The 19,531-nt window shown below is 39.4% G+C and overlaps 1 protein-coding gene across 4 annotated transcripts in view; it reads right to left on the reverse strand.

Annotated features, from left to right (window-relative positions):
* LOC140729573 (uncharacterized) overlaps window positions 1-19,531 on the reverse strand; it is a 98,300-nt gene that overhangs the window by 15,695 nt on the left and 63,074 nt on the right. For all 4 annotated transcript variants that reach the window (XR_012099360.1, XR_012099359.1, XM_073049481.1 and 1 more), the window contains exons 2-8: window positions 9,204-9,545; window positions 7,597-7,917; window positions 6,668-6,781; window positions 4,512-4,952; window positions 3,713-4,093; window positions 3,071-3,382; window positions 1,852-2,181 (exon numbers count right to left, since the gene is read on the reverse strand). Coding sequence is in view for 2 of the 4 variants with exons in the window: in XM_073049481.1 (XP_072905582.1) it covers window positions 1,852-2,181; window positions 3,071-3,382; window positions 3,713-4,093; window positions 4,512-4,952; window positions 6,668-6,781; window positions 7,597-7,917; window positions 9,204-9,545 (2,241 nt within the window). In the remaining 2 variants the exon portion in view is untranslated. The remainder of the gene's footprint in view (window positions 1-1,851; window positions 2,182-3,070; window positions 3,383-3,712; window positions 4,094-4,511; window positions 4,953-6,667; window positions 6,782-7,596; window positions 7,918-9,203; window positions 9,546-19,531) is intronic.

Here is a 19,531-nt window from a genome sequence, read left to right on the forward strand (position 1 = left end):
ATAATTATTAAATATATTAATTTCAGAGTAATCCTACCTTATTGATTTAGCTTGCTATATTCCTAAATTATCTCAAATGATTTCCCTTGTAACATTATTACTACCTTGTAACAATAAGAGAAATATGGTATCAAGACAATGCATTCATCAGAGGAGCCTCCAAATCAAATAAGCAATCTGGATCCTTTCTCAGATCCAGGGTTATTGCTTTCTCTTGCTTGTCGTTAGTGGAGTGGTGCAGTATGCTACAGAAGTACTATGAGTTTCTGGTCTGTATTTTGCTCTGTGTGTGTATTCTATCATGTAAAGAACTGCATTGAAATTTATTGGACATGGGCACCCAAGGAATGAGGGCAGCAGACTAACAGCGTTGAAATGGACTGGCAGCTTGTATACAACAGCTCAAATTCACTATTCCAAATACTAATGCTTGTCTCGTATATAATAATATTTGACTTTGACCCAATAATGGATTTCAAGTAAAACATGTCCAGTACCATAATTACTTATTTGCATGCTAACTGGCCCCAAGATTTTACACAATACTTTCAACTCTTTATGATATTGAAAACTCCTCCAGTAAAAGTATTGTTCCAATCATCTGACCAACTGTGCGCCAGTTAAAAATTACACATTTCCCACCGAGAATTTGTCATCCAATCTCATCACACAGCTGTTAAACATCAGTGATACCCCCTCCCACATCCCTCCTTGTTAAACTGCTGTTCTGCAGCAGAAAGCATCAGCTAAGAGAAATCCATACCACAATGATTGAGAGATTTTCTCAGTGACATCAGGCGTATTTGTGCTTCACTGCTTTGTTATTAACCATACATTCCAGCAAAGAACCCTCCAAGGCAAGCATATGCTACTAGCGTACAAAGGAATTTTAACTGCACACAAATTATTGTCACCCTCTACCTCGTTAAGTATATTTCACCATCGTACATAATCACATTCCCTTTTCTGGTTTCTGACTCACTGATGTGAATTATTTTATTTGTTTTAAACAATAAATAACAAACAAAACTTGGTAGTTTATTATCCTCAGAATAGCTTCAGGTTTACTTCCACTTAAAAATTCAGTGCTGTTGTCCCTGGGCAAAAAAACAGCACAGCACAAGATTTCTGCGCACAATGGTCATTACAAATTCGAGGGAACATTGTGTTCTAGTCCTTTTATTTCTGAAAATCTGTAACATTACCAGCCTCTGTTACTCCCCAGCAATAGGCTACACCCAAGCCCTGCACCATTGTACTGGTTAGTGACCTCACTTGATCCAGCACTTTTCAGTGCCGGCTATCAGAGGCCAATTCTGCACACTGTCTCCGTGGCCTCCTCTGCACCCGATCTGTGCACTGAGGGCATCACAGTGTATTGTCATTGATATGCCTGTTCTAGGCACTCAGTATATGTAACTGTGGGCAGGATGCTACGCTCTGTGGGATAGCAGCAAATGATGTACTGGTGGTCTTATCAGAATAAGGAGAGTCGATCTCATTGAAATGTACAAAACTCTTATCTGTCTGGACAGGGATTAATGTGCAATTGATGTTTCAACTGGCTGATACAGTGAGAACAAGGTATCAGTCTTACAGTTTGGATATGAGAAAAAGATTTTGTCATTCAGAGCTGTGAGGAAGCTATGAAGCCACCATCTTCAAAGCAGAAATTGAGATATATTGGAAAATAATGTCTGTGGGGCCAAAACAGGGATATGACACTGCATTAATAAAAAACAAAGCCTGGCATGATCTTACTGAATAGAAAAGCAGCCATGACAGGCCAAATGGCTTAGCCTGCTTCTCATGGTACAATGTGATCGCAGACTTGGTTAGAATGGTATTCACCCTTTAACTGCAGACGGTAACTGGATGTCACAGGCTTGCTTGAAGATCCACCGTGAAGGAATTGCATCTTGAACTCTTTCCCATGATCTGCAGTCGTTGGTGTAAATGTCCACTGGGATGATCGTGAGTACAATCCACTGGGATCCACTTTACTTGCTTCAGTGACTATTCCTACTTTTGATGGATTTTGGATTTTATTTAAATCTTTGAACCATGATATCTGATTTCCTTCTGGATAAAATCCATTAACCTTGCAGGAAAGTGTTAAAGGCTTTCCTATTTTAGGGGAAGGTGGATCTGCCTTAATTTCTGAGATCTGTGGCAATGAAACTAGACATAAAAAAGGAAGAAAAATAAGTTAAACTAAATATGCAATTTAAAGAAGATTACAATTTAAAACAAAACTGACAAGCATTTCTTAGTAAGTGCTTAAAGACTGAAAACTATTAAAAGCAATGTAAAAAATCAACTGCCAGGTCTTTCCTTATTTGGATTATCATTTTATTTCTAATTATTGGATCTCACTACTTTCTTGTAGGTTCTCTGCTGTTGGTGATTGCTCATTATTCTGTTGTTAAGCAATTAGCTTTCATCATCAGGGCAGCCATTTTACATTGTTTTTTATTTCATTTGGTAGTTAGAAGCGCTGGTTATTTGAATCTGCCTTTTGTTAGAATGTTAACATTTTAATTAAAATTAGAATCATTCAGGAGAGTTCTTTAAACTATCCTATATCCTTTTAATTGTGTGAAAACTGTCATACACCCTTGATAAGTATAGTCATATGGCGGCTAGTTTTGATCAAATAGTCTATAGTTTTTACAATCAATAGCAATTTAAAATTTTATACTTTTTCCTCGGAACTATATGCATTAACTTTTACTTCTTTGCCTACAAATCAATGAATTTACCCATTTTATAGAACATAGAATAGCACAGCAATTTAATTTCATTTAATTTCTTTCATTTTCTAAGGAAATCTCTGTTCAATCAAATCCACCATGTTTACCTTCCTTTGCAATAAAACAATTAGCCTGTAGGCCTTACAACAGTTGGCTTTCTGTCTTAGTAAACGGATGCCAAAAAATTACAAGGGTATGTCCCAGTACCACCAGTTATCATTAGACGGCCATCTTTTATAAATTTCAAATTGATTGTAGAAAAAAACAATTTCAGAAACAAAAAGTGATCATGCTTTAGTTAAAAACCTGTTACTTACTCACTTCACCAGCTACCCAGTGAGTCTCTGTTGGCTTTGATAAGCTCTCATGTACTACTTGGCATGTGTATTTTGTCCCAGCGTCAGCAATGGTGAGAACAATCTTCACATTAGTTGTCAACTGATAGAGTTCATCCTGTCCAGTTTCTGCTTTATTAACTGCAGAATTTTGTTGAATTTCTGAGCCATCTTTGAGCCATTTAACTGTGATATCTCTGGGGAAAAATGAACTTATTTGACAGCTTAAAATCATGGGCTCTTCTGCAATTGGTTTTGCTGCGTCACACTTTATAGTGCCCAGTTTTGGAGAAGCTGGAAGAGAAAAAAAGGTTTTAAACATTAGCAGATTTTCAAAATTGGAGGATTAGATATTGTGCTTTCCATATGTAATTACTTACAGCTTTGAAAACTTTGGAAAAAGACATAAAAATAATTATTAAATTTTTAATTTCAGTGCAATCCTTCCCTATTGATTTAACTTGCTATATTCTTAAATGATCTCAAAGCTTTTCTCTCGTAACATTATTAGCTTGTAACAGTAAGAGAAATATGGTATCAAGACAATGCATTCATCAGAGGAGCCTCCAAATGAAATAAGCAATCTGGATCCTTTCTTGTTTCAAGGCTTAGATAACAGTATACCTGTAATGCTTAGGGTTATTGCTTTCTCTTGCTTGTTGTTAGTGGAGTGGTGCAGTATGCTACAGAAGTACTGCGAGTTGTGGTCTTGCTGTATATCTGGCACAATTTCTAATACACTAGTAATGCTGTAAGTTTTGTCTTCATGCTCCACTTCACTGATGTAATGCTTTGCCTTCAAATTCATCTTGTTGTCACCGTGTATGGTTGTCGTGTTGTCCAGCTGCAACCGGACAAGTTCTTTCAAATCTGCATTCTTTCTCTTTTGTTGCCATATAATACTTAATGGCCTGGGTTTAAATCCACTGATTGAACAAGACAAAGCCGCAGGTTCCTTGTTGTTGATGAGACGTGGCTTCAAAATGTTTAAAACCTTAGGTGGCACTTAGAAAAGAGAAAATAAAAAATAAATCACACAAACTGAAATACAAAGAGAGAAATAAATATTGAATTGTTCTAAATGTTTAATGACTGAGTCCACCTGATGAAGAACTACATCAACATAACTATCCACATCATTGACATAAGGGATTCTACTGGTGCTGGAAATCTTGAGCAAAACATGCAAAATGCTGGAGAAGCTCAGCAGGTCAGGTAACATCTATGGAGGGCAATAAACAGCTGATATTTTGGGCCATGACCCTTCAGTACTCTTCACCATAGTTGCTGCCTGACCTGCGGAGTTCCTCCAGAATTTTGTGTATCCACATCAATGTCAAATACCATATATGTTAATGAAAGTCATTCAAAATGGAGACAAAAAGACAGCAATTAATAATTAAAGAAACTGTTTGCAATTTACCTCCTGTAACATCTAGTGTCAGTGTCTTAGTTATAGGCTCTTTAAGTGCTCGATGTTGAACTTCGATTCTTAACTCAGCCCCATCATCCTGAGAAATATCTGGATATATTCTGACACTGACTTCTACACTGGAAATCTTAAGTGTATTAGTTGTAAATTCAGAAATCCGTGGCTTAAAGGATGCATCTTCGACATCTGGCTGCAAAAGGATTCCCGTTACATTACAATCTTGTCCATTTGTTGATACATGCTGACTGTAGTTTTCATTCCAATCCTTATCGCTCCACTTCAGAAGCTGACGTTTATCCTCCTGCCTCCTCTTTGCGTAGATCACAACTGTAACCTCACGAGGCCGAAATGAGTTAACCATCCAAGTGACTACCTTTTCTTCAAGATGTTTCAAAACTTGATGTTCACTGCATCCAGTAATTTTTGGAGCAACTAGTCAAAACAAAATAAGTAATTAACACTTAACAATGTAAATGTTCTTTTTTGCATCCTCAGTCTTTATGGCCCTTCTGGAATTACAGAAATAAGACAATTAGTGTAACAGACAAACTCAGAATTTCCATTAGTCTGTACCATTTTTATTCAGCATATTACCGTCCAAAATAGTGAAACCAATGAAAATTGTATCCAGTGGAATTAGGGGTATTTTCAAAAATATCACTATTTCCTTATTCCAAAACACTGGACAGCTATTTATTTATTTAATTTCTTATGTCCAAGGGAGTAAAAATCTTTATGTTGTATCTCCTTCACAATGTACAAGCAATAAAGAGGGGCAATGTGGGAGGATATTGCACTAACATTAAAATTGTATACATGATTGTTTTGTATACATGCAGGTACAGTCAGATATACAATCAGATCAATGTACAGTCAGATAGGCAATCAGATCAATGTGTATTGATAAATATAACTTCTGATTTCAGATTTCTGTTAATTGCTTCTATTGGTGAACTTTAGAGCAGGTTCTTAAAAAATCAAGGTAGTAAAAACCTAGAAAAGTCATCACTTAGCACAGTTTATTTCTAAACATGTGAACCTATTTTTTTCTCTACCCCCCTCCCCCCAAATCCCTCTGCAGATAAAGGATTTCACAAACAAGAGAAAATCTGCAGATACTGGAAACCCAAGCAAACACACACAAAATCCTGGAAAATCCATGGAAAAGGGTAAACAAGCGATGTTGTGGGCCGAGACCCTTCATTAATCCTGAAGAAGGGTTTTGGGCTGAGACATTGACTGTTTACTTTTCTATAGATGCTGCCTATCCTGCTGAGTTCCGCCAGTGTTTTGTGTGTGTTGCTTAATGCTCATTTCACGTCAAGGGCAATTAAGCAAATGAAGTAACAAAAACAGGATCAGAACCCATGAAATGGGCCACATTTAGTGGGGTCCCACATTGTGCTATTAAAACAGTACCCTGGAGGAAATTCAACTAGTTTTCTAGGGAAGAATCTTACTGGGGAAATTAATCTACATTATCCAAAAGTAACTTTGAAAATTGAATGATGTAATTTATTGCATCATAAAAATGAACTGTGCATCAATTCCCAATTCAAATATGTTTGAAGGGAAATATAATTATAAAAAAATTCAAAATAAAATGGAGGCTGTGTCTGGAGTATCAAATTCCATTCAATGTAGAAACTCAGGGCAAGGTTTTCTGTTGAACACCAATGGGGGAGTACAATTACTGCAGCCCAGTTGTAAGCAAAGCAAAAAGATCATCACTTCCCAGTTTGGGGAAGAGATACAAGAAGCAGTCAAAGGATCAGAACAGCCATGCAAATTCACAGCCAGCAACCCAGGTTCAATGCTGACCTCTGGCACTTCTTGTGTGGAGTTTCCACACTGCCCGTGATGCAGGAATTTACTCCAGGTGCTTTGGTTTCCTTCCGCATCACCAAAAAAAAACATATGCAGGCCAATAGGTTAATGAAAACTCTGAGTTTCCCCAAGTGTAGGTGAATGGTAGAACCTGGGGGGAGCTAGTGAGAAATTGTGGAAAATAACATAGGATTTTGTAACGAGTGCTTGATAGCTGACACGGACACACGGAGCCAAATGGCCAGTTTCTTTGCTGCATCTTCTATGACTCAATGCACAAACTGCAACACACCAAAAGGATTTCACTGTCCTCATATTACCTTTTAGAAATATCCACAAATAAGCAGGAAGTCCTGCAGCAAACAGTAACCCAAATCCTCCTAGAAGTGCAGAAATAACCACTGCTGCTGTTGAAGTTGATTCTGGCTCTGAAACTTAGAAAACCAAAACAAAAATATGAGCATTTAGACACACGAATAAACTTCACCATCTTGAGACACATGAGTTTTGCAAATTATAAGTCACCATTCATAAGCCCTGTAAAAGTTTTTCAAGAAATTGAAACCATTATTGTGCAACATATTTTCACTTTAAGTCATGGTGTGGGATTTCCATTCTGTAGTTTTGTTATTTTTCATGTAATCTGGAATAAGTAATGGGCTCAGAGTTACTAGTATCCCAACTTTTGACTCAACTTATTTGGACGATATCAGGTGTAAGTTATGCTGTCGAATATTCAAAAAGAAAGATAAAATACTAGCCCTGGGTAAGGGTGGTGACAGAAGGCCAGAACAATGCCGCCAAACCTGCCTCAATTATTTTTAGGACATATTAAAAGAATATCTAACCCACAGGATGAAGACAGAGGCAGAACGGCAGGGCCCTTCTTACTCAACCAAATCAAGTAGACAGCGGTGTGCAGAAAATGAAATGATACGATGAAGGTAAAAATTAATTACTCATGGCATAGAAAGAATCAGCAGTTGCATTAGCACAAATAGTAAAATGAGTTAATGAGCAAGTAACTAACAGCCAGTCACCAAGAGTCTCTGTACAAATCCAAAATATGCCAGCCTACTGTTTATTTTCAGGCATGACTCAAATTCTCAGCCAATATCTTTCTGGGGTGAAATAACAAACAATGAACTTTGATTTAAATCAGTGGAATGAGAGTCAAACATTTAAAAAAAAACATTGTTACAAATATTGCTATGAAGTATCCCCAACTTATTCAAAGTATGGAACATACCTTCAACTGTGAGTTTCACCTCCTGTGAAAGTTCGTCTGGAAGGGACTGATGTCTCACTGTACACTTGTATATATTACCATCATCTTTCAGAGTTGGTACAATTCTAATATTACTGGAAACATTAAACGTTCCATCATTATTAGAAACCGCAGCTCCAGTGCAGACATGTCTTTCCAATCTCTCAGCTTTCCCTCTGGATATCTTTTCCCAGAAGATTTCATGATTCTGAGGATAAAATTCCGTAGCATCACACCAGACAGATTTCTCTGTACCATTCAGAATGGTAATGTGTTGTGTGGATAGAAGCACCTTTGGCTTAGCTGTATTAAAAAGCAAATCCAACCTTAAGTTAGATCGAATGAAGTGTATTATCATAAATATCTAAAGCCAAGTCTAAGCTATTGCTATGTTAAAATAAACAAAATGTACCACTTCCTTCCTTCAATTATTGTTCCAAATCACAAGACTTCCCTTTACTATTACTCCTGAAAGATAATTCACTTGCTCAACATTCAATGCAGTTCCATGTGAGAGATTTTAATTAGTTATTCCTTCTGATCCAGAGTCTCCAAATAATAAATTAACAGACAGTGGATAAGTGCATTGGTAATTCTGCAGAGATTGTATGCATTATGGAGAATGTAGACAATTGCCAAAGGATATGGCAGGATATAGATCAGTTATAGATATGGGCAGAGAAATGACAGATAGAGTTTAATATAGCTAAGTAGTTTGTGTTACAACTTGGGAATTCAAATATGAAGGGATATCACACTTTTAATGGCAAAATCTTTAATAAGTTGATCTACAGAGGGATTCTGTGACCCAAGGCCAAAGTTCCTGAAAACAGCACACGTTGACAGGGTGGTAGGGAAGTACATGGCACACTTGTCTTTATTAGTTGAGGCATTGAGGTCAAGAGTTGATAAGTTACTTTGCATCTTTATAAAACACTGCTGACGCCACATGTAGAACACTGCTTCCAGTCCTGGTTGTCCCCATAATAGGAATAGAGTAGAGGGTTTGAAGAGGGTACAGAAATGGGATGTTGCCTCAGGAAAAGAGCATGTGCTACAAGGAGAGGACGGACAAATTTGGAGCAACACACGAAGAGCTTGGTCAGGCAGCATCTTTCGGACGGTTAACATTTTGGATTAAAACCTCTCAAATGAACTAGGGTTGCTTTCCCTGGAGTGTCAAGGTGAGGGAAAACCTGATGGAAATTTATAAGATTATGAGTGGCAAAGATAGAATAGACAGCCAGTATCTTTCTCCCAAGGTCAAAATGCCTAAAGGTGAGAGGGGGCAAGTTTAAAGAAGATGTGAGTGGCAGGTTTTCTTTTTTTAAAACACACATAGAGCAGTGGGTGCCTGCAATGCACTGCCAGAGGTGGTAGCAGAGGCTGATGTAACAGACACATTTATAAAGCTCTTAGATAGACAAATGAATGTGTAGAGAGTTGAGGGATGAGGACATTGTGTAGGTAGAAGGGATTATTTAACTTACTAGTTTAATTAGTTCTGCACAACATCATGGGCTGAATGGCTTGTTTCTGTGCTGTGCTGTTCTCTGTTCACACCAGGTAATGTTTTAGAAGTCTCTTACCCAAAACCACAACTTGTGAGCTCCTTTCCGCTTTGTCAGGAGTGACAAGCACAACACAGGTGTATTCTCCTGCTTCACTTAATTGTATATTTGGAAGATAAAGTGAAGCATTTCCTTTCTGTAATTCAGTTGTAGATATTTTGGCTCCAGACCGTTTAGAGGTAGCTGCTCCTGCATTAGAGAAGTAGATTTCTTTCCTTTGGGATCCATACAACCACTGAACACCTACATTTGATAGGTCAAGAATGGGCGTTCCAAAATCAGTAACTTTACATTCCAAGGTAATGTCTGTATACAAAAGTACATTCTTTGGACTTCCAAAAATGGTCATATCCAATGTTTCTAAATGCAAACAGAAAAATGAGGCAAATTTATCTTCAAACACATATTGCAAGTAGAAATTAAACAGATTCAAGTTATAGTGTAAGTTATGGCTTTTTTTCTCTAGCAATCCCACAAGTCAGTAGATTGTCTAACTCCAGGATTACAGATTGATTTGTGCATTGAAGTGGATGCTGTATTGTTTGAAATCACAGTTTTCAGATGAGGTACTAAACCTTCAGCAACATAATACAAAGATACAAAATTCCTCATCAATATTAAATATGTCCCTGGGCACTACCTTGAACATAAACTTTTGTCAACATTACTAACATCTCAGCTCAGTAAAGGTTAAGTAATAGGTTGTGTCTCAGATGTTAATAACAGTGTATACTCTTTAAAAGGTACTTCCTTAATGGTAAAGTGCTCTGGGACATCCTAAAAGCTACTCTTTCATTAAAATCTTTCATTTAAATGGATTGGCACTGTATTATTTCCAATACTTGGTTCCAAAGCATTGTTACAGAATGGTTAAATGCAAAACACATCCCGAACTCACTGATGTGCCACACTGTAAATGAGTCATCATATGGAAAGAGTTGAGGTGCTTACTCACAGGAAGTTAGGGGGCAATTACCTTAAAAAGGATTGCATAGTGCTGTATTTTCACAGCACCACAGGACTGTATTTTGATTTTATGCAAAGAATAAATTGCACCTTTAATCAATTTAGGATAAAAATGCATTAGTGGCTGCAGATGGACGCTTTGATCTCAATGCACAACACTGAGTTCTATGATTTCCCCAACAACAAATGCACAACACTAACGTGGCTGATTTACAACTGGAGTACAAAGATCTGCACTGAGCACTGTTGAACAATTTTGGCCCGAGATGGAGTCCAGTGTACTGGTTTTGTGTTTCCAAGCTACTTAAAGGTACATTCTGTTGGTCAAGGAAGAAGTAACTCAACAGCTTCAGAAATGAATGCATGTTACAGTAGCACAGAAGTCTAAATTACTGGATGAGTAACTAAGAGGTCTAAACTAATAATTCAGAGACCCAGGCTCAAATCTGACACAGCAACTATGGAACAGAAATGTTGTTAATAATCTGGAAGCTAGTAAAAACAAGGCTTAGTATTTCCAATACTAGGCTGAATTCTCCAATGTGCTTTTTGGGAGAAAACTGACAACTTTTCCTGGGCTGGTCTACGTGCGATTCCAAAGCCACCCCACGCCGTTGACATTCAGCAGACCTCCACAGTATCTAACAAGTTACTTTATATGGGAATCAGGCTTAATACCACTGATATATGTCATGAACTTATTGTTTTGCAGCAGCTGTACAGCTCAGTAATAAATACTATAAAGTACAGTAAGAAATATCTATTAAAAATGGCTGCAGCTCTGTGTCCAGTGTCTGGGGGAGAGATGTTTCTTTGAAGCAAAGTGCACAGATACTCCAATCTTGCTCGAGGTCTTCAATTTTATTTTCCAGAGTCTGTACATTAGTCAGCGGGATGGTAGGGAGTGGGGACCTCAGGGCCCCGTGTTTCAATTTTACAGGCTGCTTAGTCCGATTTCCAAATTTCCTTTAACTCTGCAGTCTGGAGTCTGCTGATTTTGACTAACCGTCAGCTTTTTAAACATGTCAAGTCAATATTGCTTACTGAAGTACCCATGGGATTGACTGTGAATTTCAACTGTAGTAGCCCTAAACAGGGATATTTGATCATTCGCTTCAGAGCCACTTTCTGATTACGATAAAGTTTGATCAGATTGGTAAATTTGTTTATTATTGTCACACCTATCAAGGTATAGTGGGAAAATCTGCCCTATATATCATTTATGCAGATCAATACATTGCAAAAGTGCTTTGAGGTAAAATAACGGAATGCAGAATAAAGATTACATTTACTGAGAAAGTGCCGTGCAGACAGAATAAGGAGCCAGGCCATGACAAGGAAAATTGTGAGTCCTAGAGTCAATCTTACTGTGCTAGGAAACCCGTCATATAACAGCAGGACAGACCGTGGCACTTTCAGAGTTAACAGGAAGTCAGACCAGGGCAGGACATTCCCAGTGAATGCTAGGAACCTAAAAGTACACAGTTCCCTGAAAGTGGCAAGATGGAAAAACAGGGTGCCAAAGGTGGCATTCAGAGCACCGCCCTCAGCAGTCAGCACATTGAATACAAGTGTTGGAATCTTGTGCTGTGTTTGGACAAGAATGATGATGAGGATACACTTGGAATATTGTGTACAATTTTGGTTATGCTGTTACAGGAATGACACCATTAAGCTGGGAAGAATGCAAAGTAAATGTACAAGGATGTTCCTAGAAAAACCTCTTTTTACTGGGAGTCTCTGTAAATGCAGCTCGTTCGCCCCTCACTGGCAGCCACTGGACTTCACGGCAAGGAAACCATCTTTCTCAGCCTCTGTACACATAGGGTGTCTACGAATTTGGTCCCGACAAACCCATGAGGTTGGGATGTCTCGCCCACCCAAACCCCAGTTTGTGTGAATACTGTGTGATTTACTGACACCACCCCTCCACCCCACAGGCCCCGACAATCGCTTTTGGCAAGAAATAATAGACCGTACACGGCATACAATTACAATGAAGTATAGACGATAGACAATGGACAATAGGTGCAGAAGTAGACCATTCGGCCCTTCAAGCCTGCACCGCCATTTTGAGATCATGGCTGATTATATACTATCAATACCCGGTTCCTGCCTTGTCCCCATATCCCTTGATTTCCCTATCCATGATACCTATCTAGCTCCTTCTTGAAAACATTCAGAGAATTGGCCTCCACTACCTTCCGAGGCAGTGCATTCCAGACCCCCACAACTCTCTGGGAGAAGAAGTTTTTCCTTAACTCTGTCCTAAATGACCTACCCCTTATTCTCAAACCATGCCCTCTGGTACTGGACTCTCCCAGCATCTGGAAAATATTTCCTGCCTCTATCCTGTCCAATCCCTTAATAATCTTATATGTTTCAATCAGATCCCCTCTCAATCTCCTTAATTCCAGCGTGTACGAGCCCAGTCTCTCTAACCTCTCTGCGTAAGACAGTCCAGACATCCCAGGAATTAACCTTGTGAATCTACGCTGCACTTCCTCTACAGCCAGGATGTCCTTCCTTAACCCTGGAGACCAAAACTGTACACAATACTCCAGGTGTGATCTTACCAGGGCCCTGTACAAATGCAAGAGGATTTCCTTGCTCTTGTACTCAATTCCCTTTGTAATAAAGGCCAACATTCCATTAGCCTTGTTCACTGTCTGCTGCACTTGCTCATTCACCTTCAGTGACTGATGAACAAGGACTCCTAGATCTCTTTGTATTTCTCCCTTACCTAACTCTACACCATTCAGATAATAATCTGCCTTCCTGTTCTTACTCCCAAAGTGGATAACCTCACACTTATTCACATTAAACGTCATCTGCCAAGTATCTGCCCACTCACCGAGCCTATCCAAGTCACCCTGAATTCTCCTAACATCCTCATCACGTCACACTGCCACCCAGCTTAGTATCATCAGCAAATTTGCTAATGTTATTCTCAATGCCTTCATCTAAATCATTGATGTAAATTGTAAACAGCTGTGGTCCCAATACCGAGCCCTGTGGCACCCCACTAGTCACCACCTGCCATCCCGAGAAACACCCATTCACCGCTACCCTTTACTTTCTATCTGCCAACCAGTTTTCTATCCATTTAGAATTCTTAATCTATTCTTAATCTATAATTAAGAATGTTAACAACTTAACAGTTATTAAAGTAAGGAAAACAAAAAACAGCCCACCATAACTAAACAGTCAATTGTGCACACGAGTTGTAGTTCATCTTGCAATTGTCTAATTCAAGCACTGGACCCTCAGTCTGTGTGAAAGCACACACCACCTTCAAAATGTTGCTCGAGATCCATCTCAAACAAATGGGATCTCCCACAGAAGTATTGGCCCTTCCTCCTTGAAGGTATTCATCTGCACAAAGCACCTTGTGCAATAGGGATTGCATCCTCAGCCATCTTTCTTCCTGTATTCTCTCAGCTTCCGCCAAAAACACCTCAAACAACACCATTGCCCCTCATAAAAAACCTCTCCACCTATCATTCTCCAGAACCTCCCAATTTCACCATTCTGATTGGCTGAAACCACTTTCCTAAGTTAAACAAAAAAGCCCTTTATCCAAGCTCAAACCCAGACAGGCTGAATGCAGAACAGACTGCGCTACAGAACTGCTAAAATGGAATAGCTATAGCATAGCAGTAAAAATGTTAACCAGGGCATTACACTCTTCCCCCCCATCACCAAAAATAGTCATGTCCTCAAGACTTTGGAAGGTATCAACCCGTCATTAACAACACAGTTTTCAAAGGAATTTCGTGATGCCAGGACCTCCAATCCAGTGTGAATGGTAGTGACATATCTCACTAGGGGGAAAGATGCAACACTCTGATCCCTCGGTGCATCATAAGCCAGCCTATCTGAGAGTGTCCCAAGTCTGAGACCTCCGTATCCCATCTTCAGCTCCTCCAGCTTCAACCACTTCTTGTGACCCTTCCTGTCTACTACAGGGTGCCTCCCATCTATCCTCATGTCTTCCAGTGGCTCAGATCCCCGGCTCCATGACTGAATTTAACTTCCGTCAGTCTAGGCTGGTGAAGCTAAACATCCCTCCACTGGTGCTAACCGGCAAGACCTCTCGGAAAGGGGTGTCCTCCGTCACTCCAATAGTGTGGCAAGTATTCCTGGAGTAACCAACATCAGACTCAACTGTAGAAAATACATCTTGGCATCCCAACATCTTCACAGTTAATTTTCTTTTCCATTCCTTGGATGTACCCGCAAATTCGGGGGATCCTGTCACTCTGGCTCCTCCTCCAGGACGTAACATGACAGATTTAAACTGGATACACCACACAGTTCCTTGTTTCTGTCCATCATCCTGCTTAGGAGAAACTTCCAGCCTCTCAAAAGCAGCTCTGAACACAGGATGAATAGACAAGGTTTTCAAAAAGTTCTCTCCATTTCTCTCCTAGCATGCTCCCAGGAGCCTTCTCACAACGGCAGTATTAGTTCCCACCAGAATGGAAGCTCCAGCTTTTTCAACCGGATCTGGGCAGGCCAACAATGGGGTGTCAATCGTCTTAGTTACTCCAACATCTGCTTCCGAAAACTCCAGCTTCAACGACAAGTAACCATTGTATGGGTACTCATCAACACTAAGCCCCCGAATCTCAAGGGCACTGAATGATGTCAAAGGTAAATGTGTCAAATACTGCTTGTAAAAGCCTTTATAAAGCAAAGTAACTTGAGAACCTGTGTCAAGTATGGCTCTAGCATAAACAATCCATATGGATAGCCGAGCTTGGACCCTCTGAACCTTCAGGAATAGTGTTTGGTACTTTAGTATTTCTCTTAATACACTGATAGGAACGGTTCCTCTCTGAAATGTCAGCCCATTCCTTTACTGGGTCCCTCCATTTTAATTCTTTTCTTCCCTGTTTGCTTAACCATTGATTTTGTTTCCTAAGATTTTCTTGCCCTTAACACTCCTGCTTGAACTGTCCATCTTCTCCACAGTTGTAACAGAAAACACCAGTCACTTCCCTGGTCAAGGGACACCGCCAGCAGCAGCCTTCGCCTTGGTACGTCCCACCAGTGGGTCTGACTTCTTATCGGCCTAGTCAGGCTTGGTCTCAGCACCAACTGATATCATCCGAAATACCTCGGCCCTCAGATCTTTCCAGACATCCTACAAAATCCCGCTTGTGTGGTGTACTGTATGGCCTACATTATAATAAGGGACTATTTTATGTTTTAGTAACACATCGTTGCATGCACTGTTAGGGGTGTACTGATCTGTATGTGTGTGTCAAGTTCGGACTCTAGCAGTAAAGAACCATGAAACTCAGTTCCCCTCTCCAGTGTTTTTAGTAATAACATAGTTGTGTAAATAGGCCACATACACAACAAATTGACAGGGAGAATTATGAAACTACATCGTATCGGAATGCTTTGCTTTAGTTAATAACAACACTTGGAGAAGAGAGAGAAGGGAGATGTAATGGAGTGACACAGGCATCTAGACAGAGTACGCTCGTGGCACTAGCAAAATGGACATGTGAGTCAAGTGGAACGTGCAGTGACTGCAAGGAGCTAGCTAAAAAGACAACTAGGAAAAGCAGGACTAGTTTAATGTAACAAAGATGACGATGATTGGAACCATTCCATCATTTGATAGTGGCATTGAAACTGGGTAACTTACATTGAAAGAGTGGAGTTATATTGTGATGCTAATGGTGTTAATGATGAAAAGAAAGCCAGTCTCTTACCCAGGCTATGACTATGTCCACACTACACTGGATAAATCCGTAACCGAAGCTTTTTCTCTTCATTTTTACCCTCTGTCCACACTAAAACGGTGTTTTCATCCCCCGAAACTGGATCTTTTCAGAAACGCTCTCCAAAGTGTGTAATTTTGAAAACGCCGGATTGTCTGGAGCAGTGTGGACGGGGTAACCGGCGACTTCTAAAAACACTGTCAGACGGCAGCGCACTACTTTATTGTTTTCCTGAACGCAACCTGACAATTTCAGAACAGACGGCAACGAGACTGAAGCCAGAAGAGTTAGAAATTTTGAAAACGCCGGTTTCACGTAAAAACAATATGTGTCCACACTATGCATTTTTGAAAATATCTCTGTCCACATTGAAAGGGATATTTCGGTGAATCTCCTCCTACTGGGCATGAGCAGGACACATCTACCGAAAACAAGCGACATGTTTGGTGTCGAATCTCACCATAAAAGTGCGCGTTTGTATAGTTACAGACTAGAAAAAATTTAAACGACAGACAGCTGTTGGCTCTCATGCAGGAGAACTTAAAAGTAAAAAAAAACAAATACTGGAGCGTATGGAGGCAACCGACAGGGAGTTCATGGACGCCTATTGTTTTTACTCGAAACTGGGGTTTTCAAAATTATTCGGTCTGGTGTGGACGTAGTCTCAGTATTACAGGAGCAAAAACATACGGGCTGCTACGTAGCTTCTCAACCCCCGAAAAATTCAAGCAAATAGTAGAGACTCTCCAACAGCATTTAAACACCAAACCACTGGTCATTGCTGAAAGATATAAATTTCACCAATGGAATCAGAGCAAAAATGAAAGCATTTCTGAATATTGTGCTGAATTGCACAAATTATCAAAAATATTGTCAATTTGGAGTGGGTCTATTGGACACATTAGGGACAGGTTAGTGTGTGGCAAACACTGTGAAACCACACAGAAGAAGCTCCTATGTGAAGAAGACCTTGTATTAGAGAAAGCGCTGAACATTGCAGTATCATTGGAAATAGCAGCACTGGGTGCTTGAGAAATACAACAAAAATCTCTGGAATATGCTACGAATAAAATGTCACTGAACAGAAATGAAGGAAAGAAGTGTTACCATTGTGGGAACATGTCACATGACCCTGAGGACTGCAGGTTTAAAGACAAAGAATGCAGAAACTGTGGCAAACAGGGCCACATTGGCAGAGTATGCAAAGCTGCTAAAAAGCAGAAAAAGGATAAAATACAGAGAAACAAGAAACCCCAGAAAGGAAAATACAACCATGTACACAAAATGAAAGAAAGCAGTTCTGATGAAAATGACCCAGACAAAAGTGAATTCTCTTGCCTGCAACTTCGCAACATGAAAGAGACAGATGATCGAAGAGTAATATGGATCACTCTACAAGTGGCAGGCTTGAGACTGAAAATGGAGTTGGACGCAGGCTCAGCTTTAACAGTGATCTCTGTACACGACTACAAATGCCCGTTTTCTCACATACCTCTGAAATGAACTAAACTACTGCTAAAATCTTAGGACAGGACAAAGAGTACATCCCAAAGATAAAATTTAAGTGACAGTGACCTACAGAGGCAAAACACAGCAGCTGAACCTCTATGTACTGAAACATAGAGGACCACCATTACTGGGACGTGAATGGCTCAGGAAAATCCAGTTGGATTGGAACACCATCAAGGCACTAGATGTGTCAGCAAAGGAGGGCAGCAAGACTACATCTGAGAGACTGTCACAAATACTTGCTGACTCTGAGGAAGTGTTCATGAAAAGAATAGGTATACTCAGGGCATGAAGGCAAAGATTGAGACTGAGGAAAACGTCCAAAATTTCACAAAGTCAGACCAGTGCCATATGCAATCCATCCTACAGTACAGCCTGAGCTGAAAAATCCAGAGCAGACTGGGGTCCTGTCAAAGGTGGATTGGAGTGAATGGGCCATGCCTATTGCTTTAGTGATGAAGAAAACCAGCACAAAACCAGGAAAACCAAGCAAGGTCCGCATACGTGGAGACTTTAAAGTGGCTCTTAACCCAGCTCTCCACACAGTACAGTATCCTCTACTTCGTATTGAGGACATCTTGAGAGACATCCCACTGGTCGCCGATAGAGTAGCAGCTTTTTGCAATTGCTCCTATCTTTATTACTTTACTGTTTCCAACCTGTTTTGAAACCTTTCTTTTAAACATGATATTGTTTTACTATGACTACAAGGGGTGCCAAAGGTACTAAAAAAGAAGATCCTCCTGCATCTTTGGAATCTATTATGGAGCTGCTTTGAAAACACAGAAAAGAAACTTCTGCTGAAATTAAACAATTAGATGCAAAATTGGATTCTATTCAAGAAACCTTAACTGAACATGATAAACAAATAGAAGAGAATGAAGCAATGCTGATGATTTTGGATGTGAAAATTGATAACCTGCAAAAGCTTTGTGAAAAACAATCAAAGTTTAATGAAAAATTAAGACAGAAGATTATCGATTTAGAAAATAGAAGCAGAAGAAATAACCTATGAATTCTGGGCTTGAAGAGTTAACAGAAGGTGATCAGCCTACAGAATTCTTTGCAAGCTTTTTGACACAATTATTTCCTTAAAGTTTATCATCTTCACCTATGATTGAACGAGCTCATAGATGGCCTGTGCCCAGACCAGCTCCAGGAGCAATACCTAGATCAGTAATAATCTGTTTTAATGTATTTCAAACAAAGGAACTTTTAATTCGTGAATCCCGTCAAAGAGGAATGATTGATTATAATGGCCAGAACATTAGAATCGTCGAGTATTTTTCACCCAAGGTCATGAATGAGCATGCTAAATTCAAAAAGGTTATATTGGAACTTTTCAACAAAGGTTTCAATCCTTCTCTTCATTATCCTGCTCGGCTCAGAATTATACTGAAGGATGGCTGTAAGGAATGGTTCCGTATGACCGTAGAAGCCCAGAAATTTTTGGAATCTATAGATTGACTGTTCAGTATCTTTCTGCATGAATAATTGCTTCTTTTACTTTTGGTAAATGATTGTAGCTAACTCTCTTTTCAAACCTTTTAATACTTAACTTAGCGAATAAGATTTTAATGAGTTAATACCATGTGTGTTCATATGTTTTGAATTTTGATAGGTTTTTAATTATTTTATATTATACTTACTCTTCTTGAGGTTCTTCTTCTATCAATAAGGCTTAGCATGGGTATTTTTCATTTTATCATTTGGAAACTGTAATAATTAATCTATAAGTGTTCTTGTTATGAGGGCTAAGTTTTGTCTCCATCTGTAGTTTTGTCCAGGTTGGAATGCAGCCAACTTTCAAATCAATTTGGAGCTAAACCAGCATGTTTTTTGGAGTGGGGGGGGATGTGATCATTAGGTGTAGCTGTCGACTGTCTATTGGTTGACCTTCTGACTTTGGGAGGAGGGTGGAGGGATGGATTTTGTTTTTCTGGAAGCTGTTTTGGACTCTCTCTGCCAATTCTGTTGCTTGGTTACCCTATCTCAAGGTTCTTTGTTTGGTTTTAATATACATTCCAATGATTATTACTTTAACCTTTCTTGTAAATAGTATTAAAAATGAATCAGAGAATTAATTTACTTATTCTTAACGTGAAAGGGTTAAATCATCTTGTGAAACAGAAT

The sequence above is a fragment of the Hemitrygon akajei genome, chromosome 6 (assembly GCF_048418815.1).
Source record: "Hemitrygon akajei chromosome 6, sHemAka1.3, whole genome shotgun sequence".
Classification (NCBI taxonomy): domain Eukaryota; kingdom Metazoa; phylum Chordata; class Chondrichthyes; order Myliobatiformes; family Dasyatidae; genus Hemitrygon; species Hemitrygon akajei.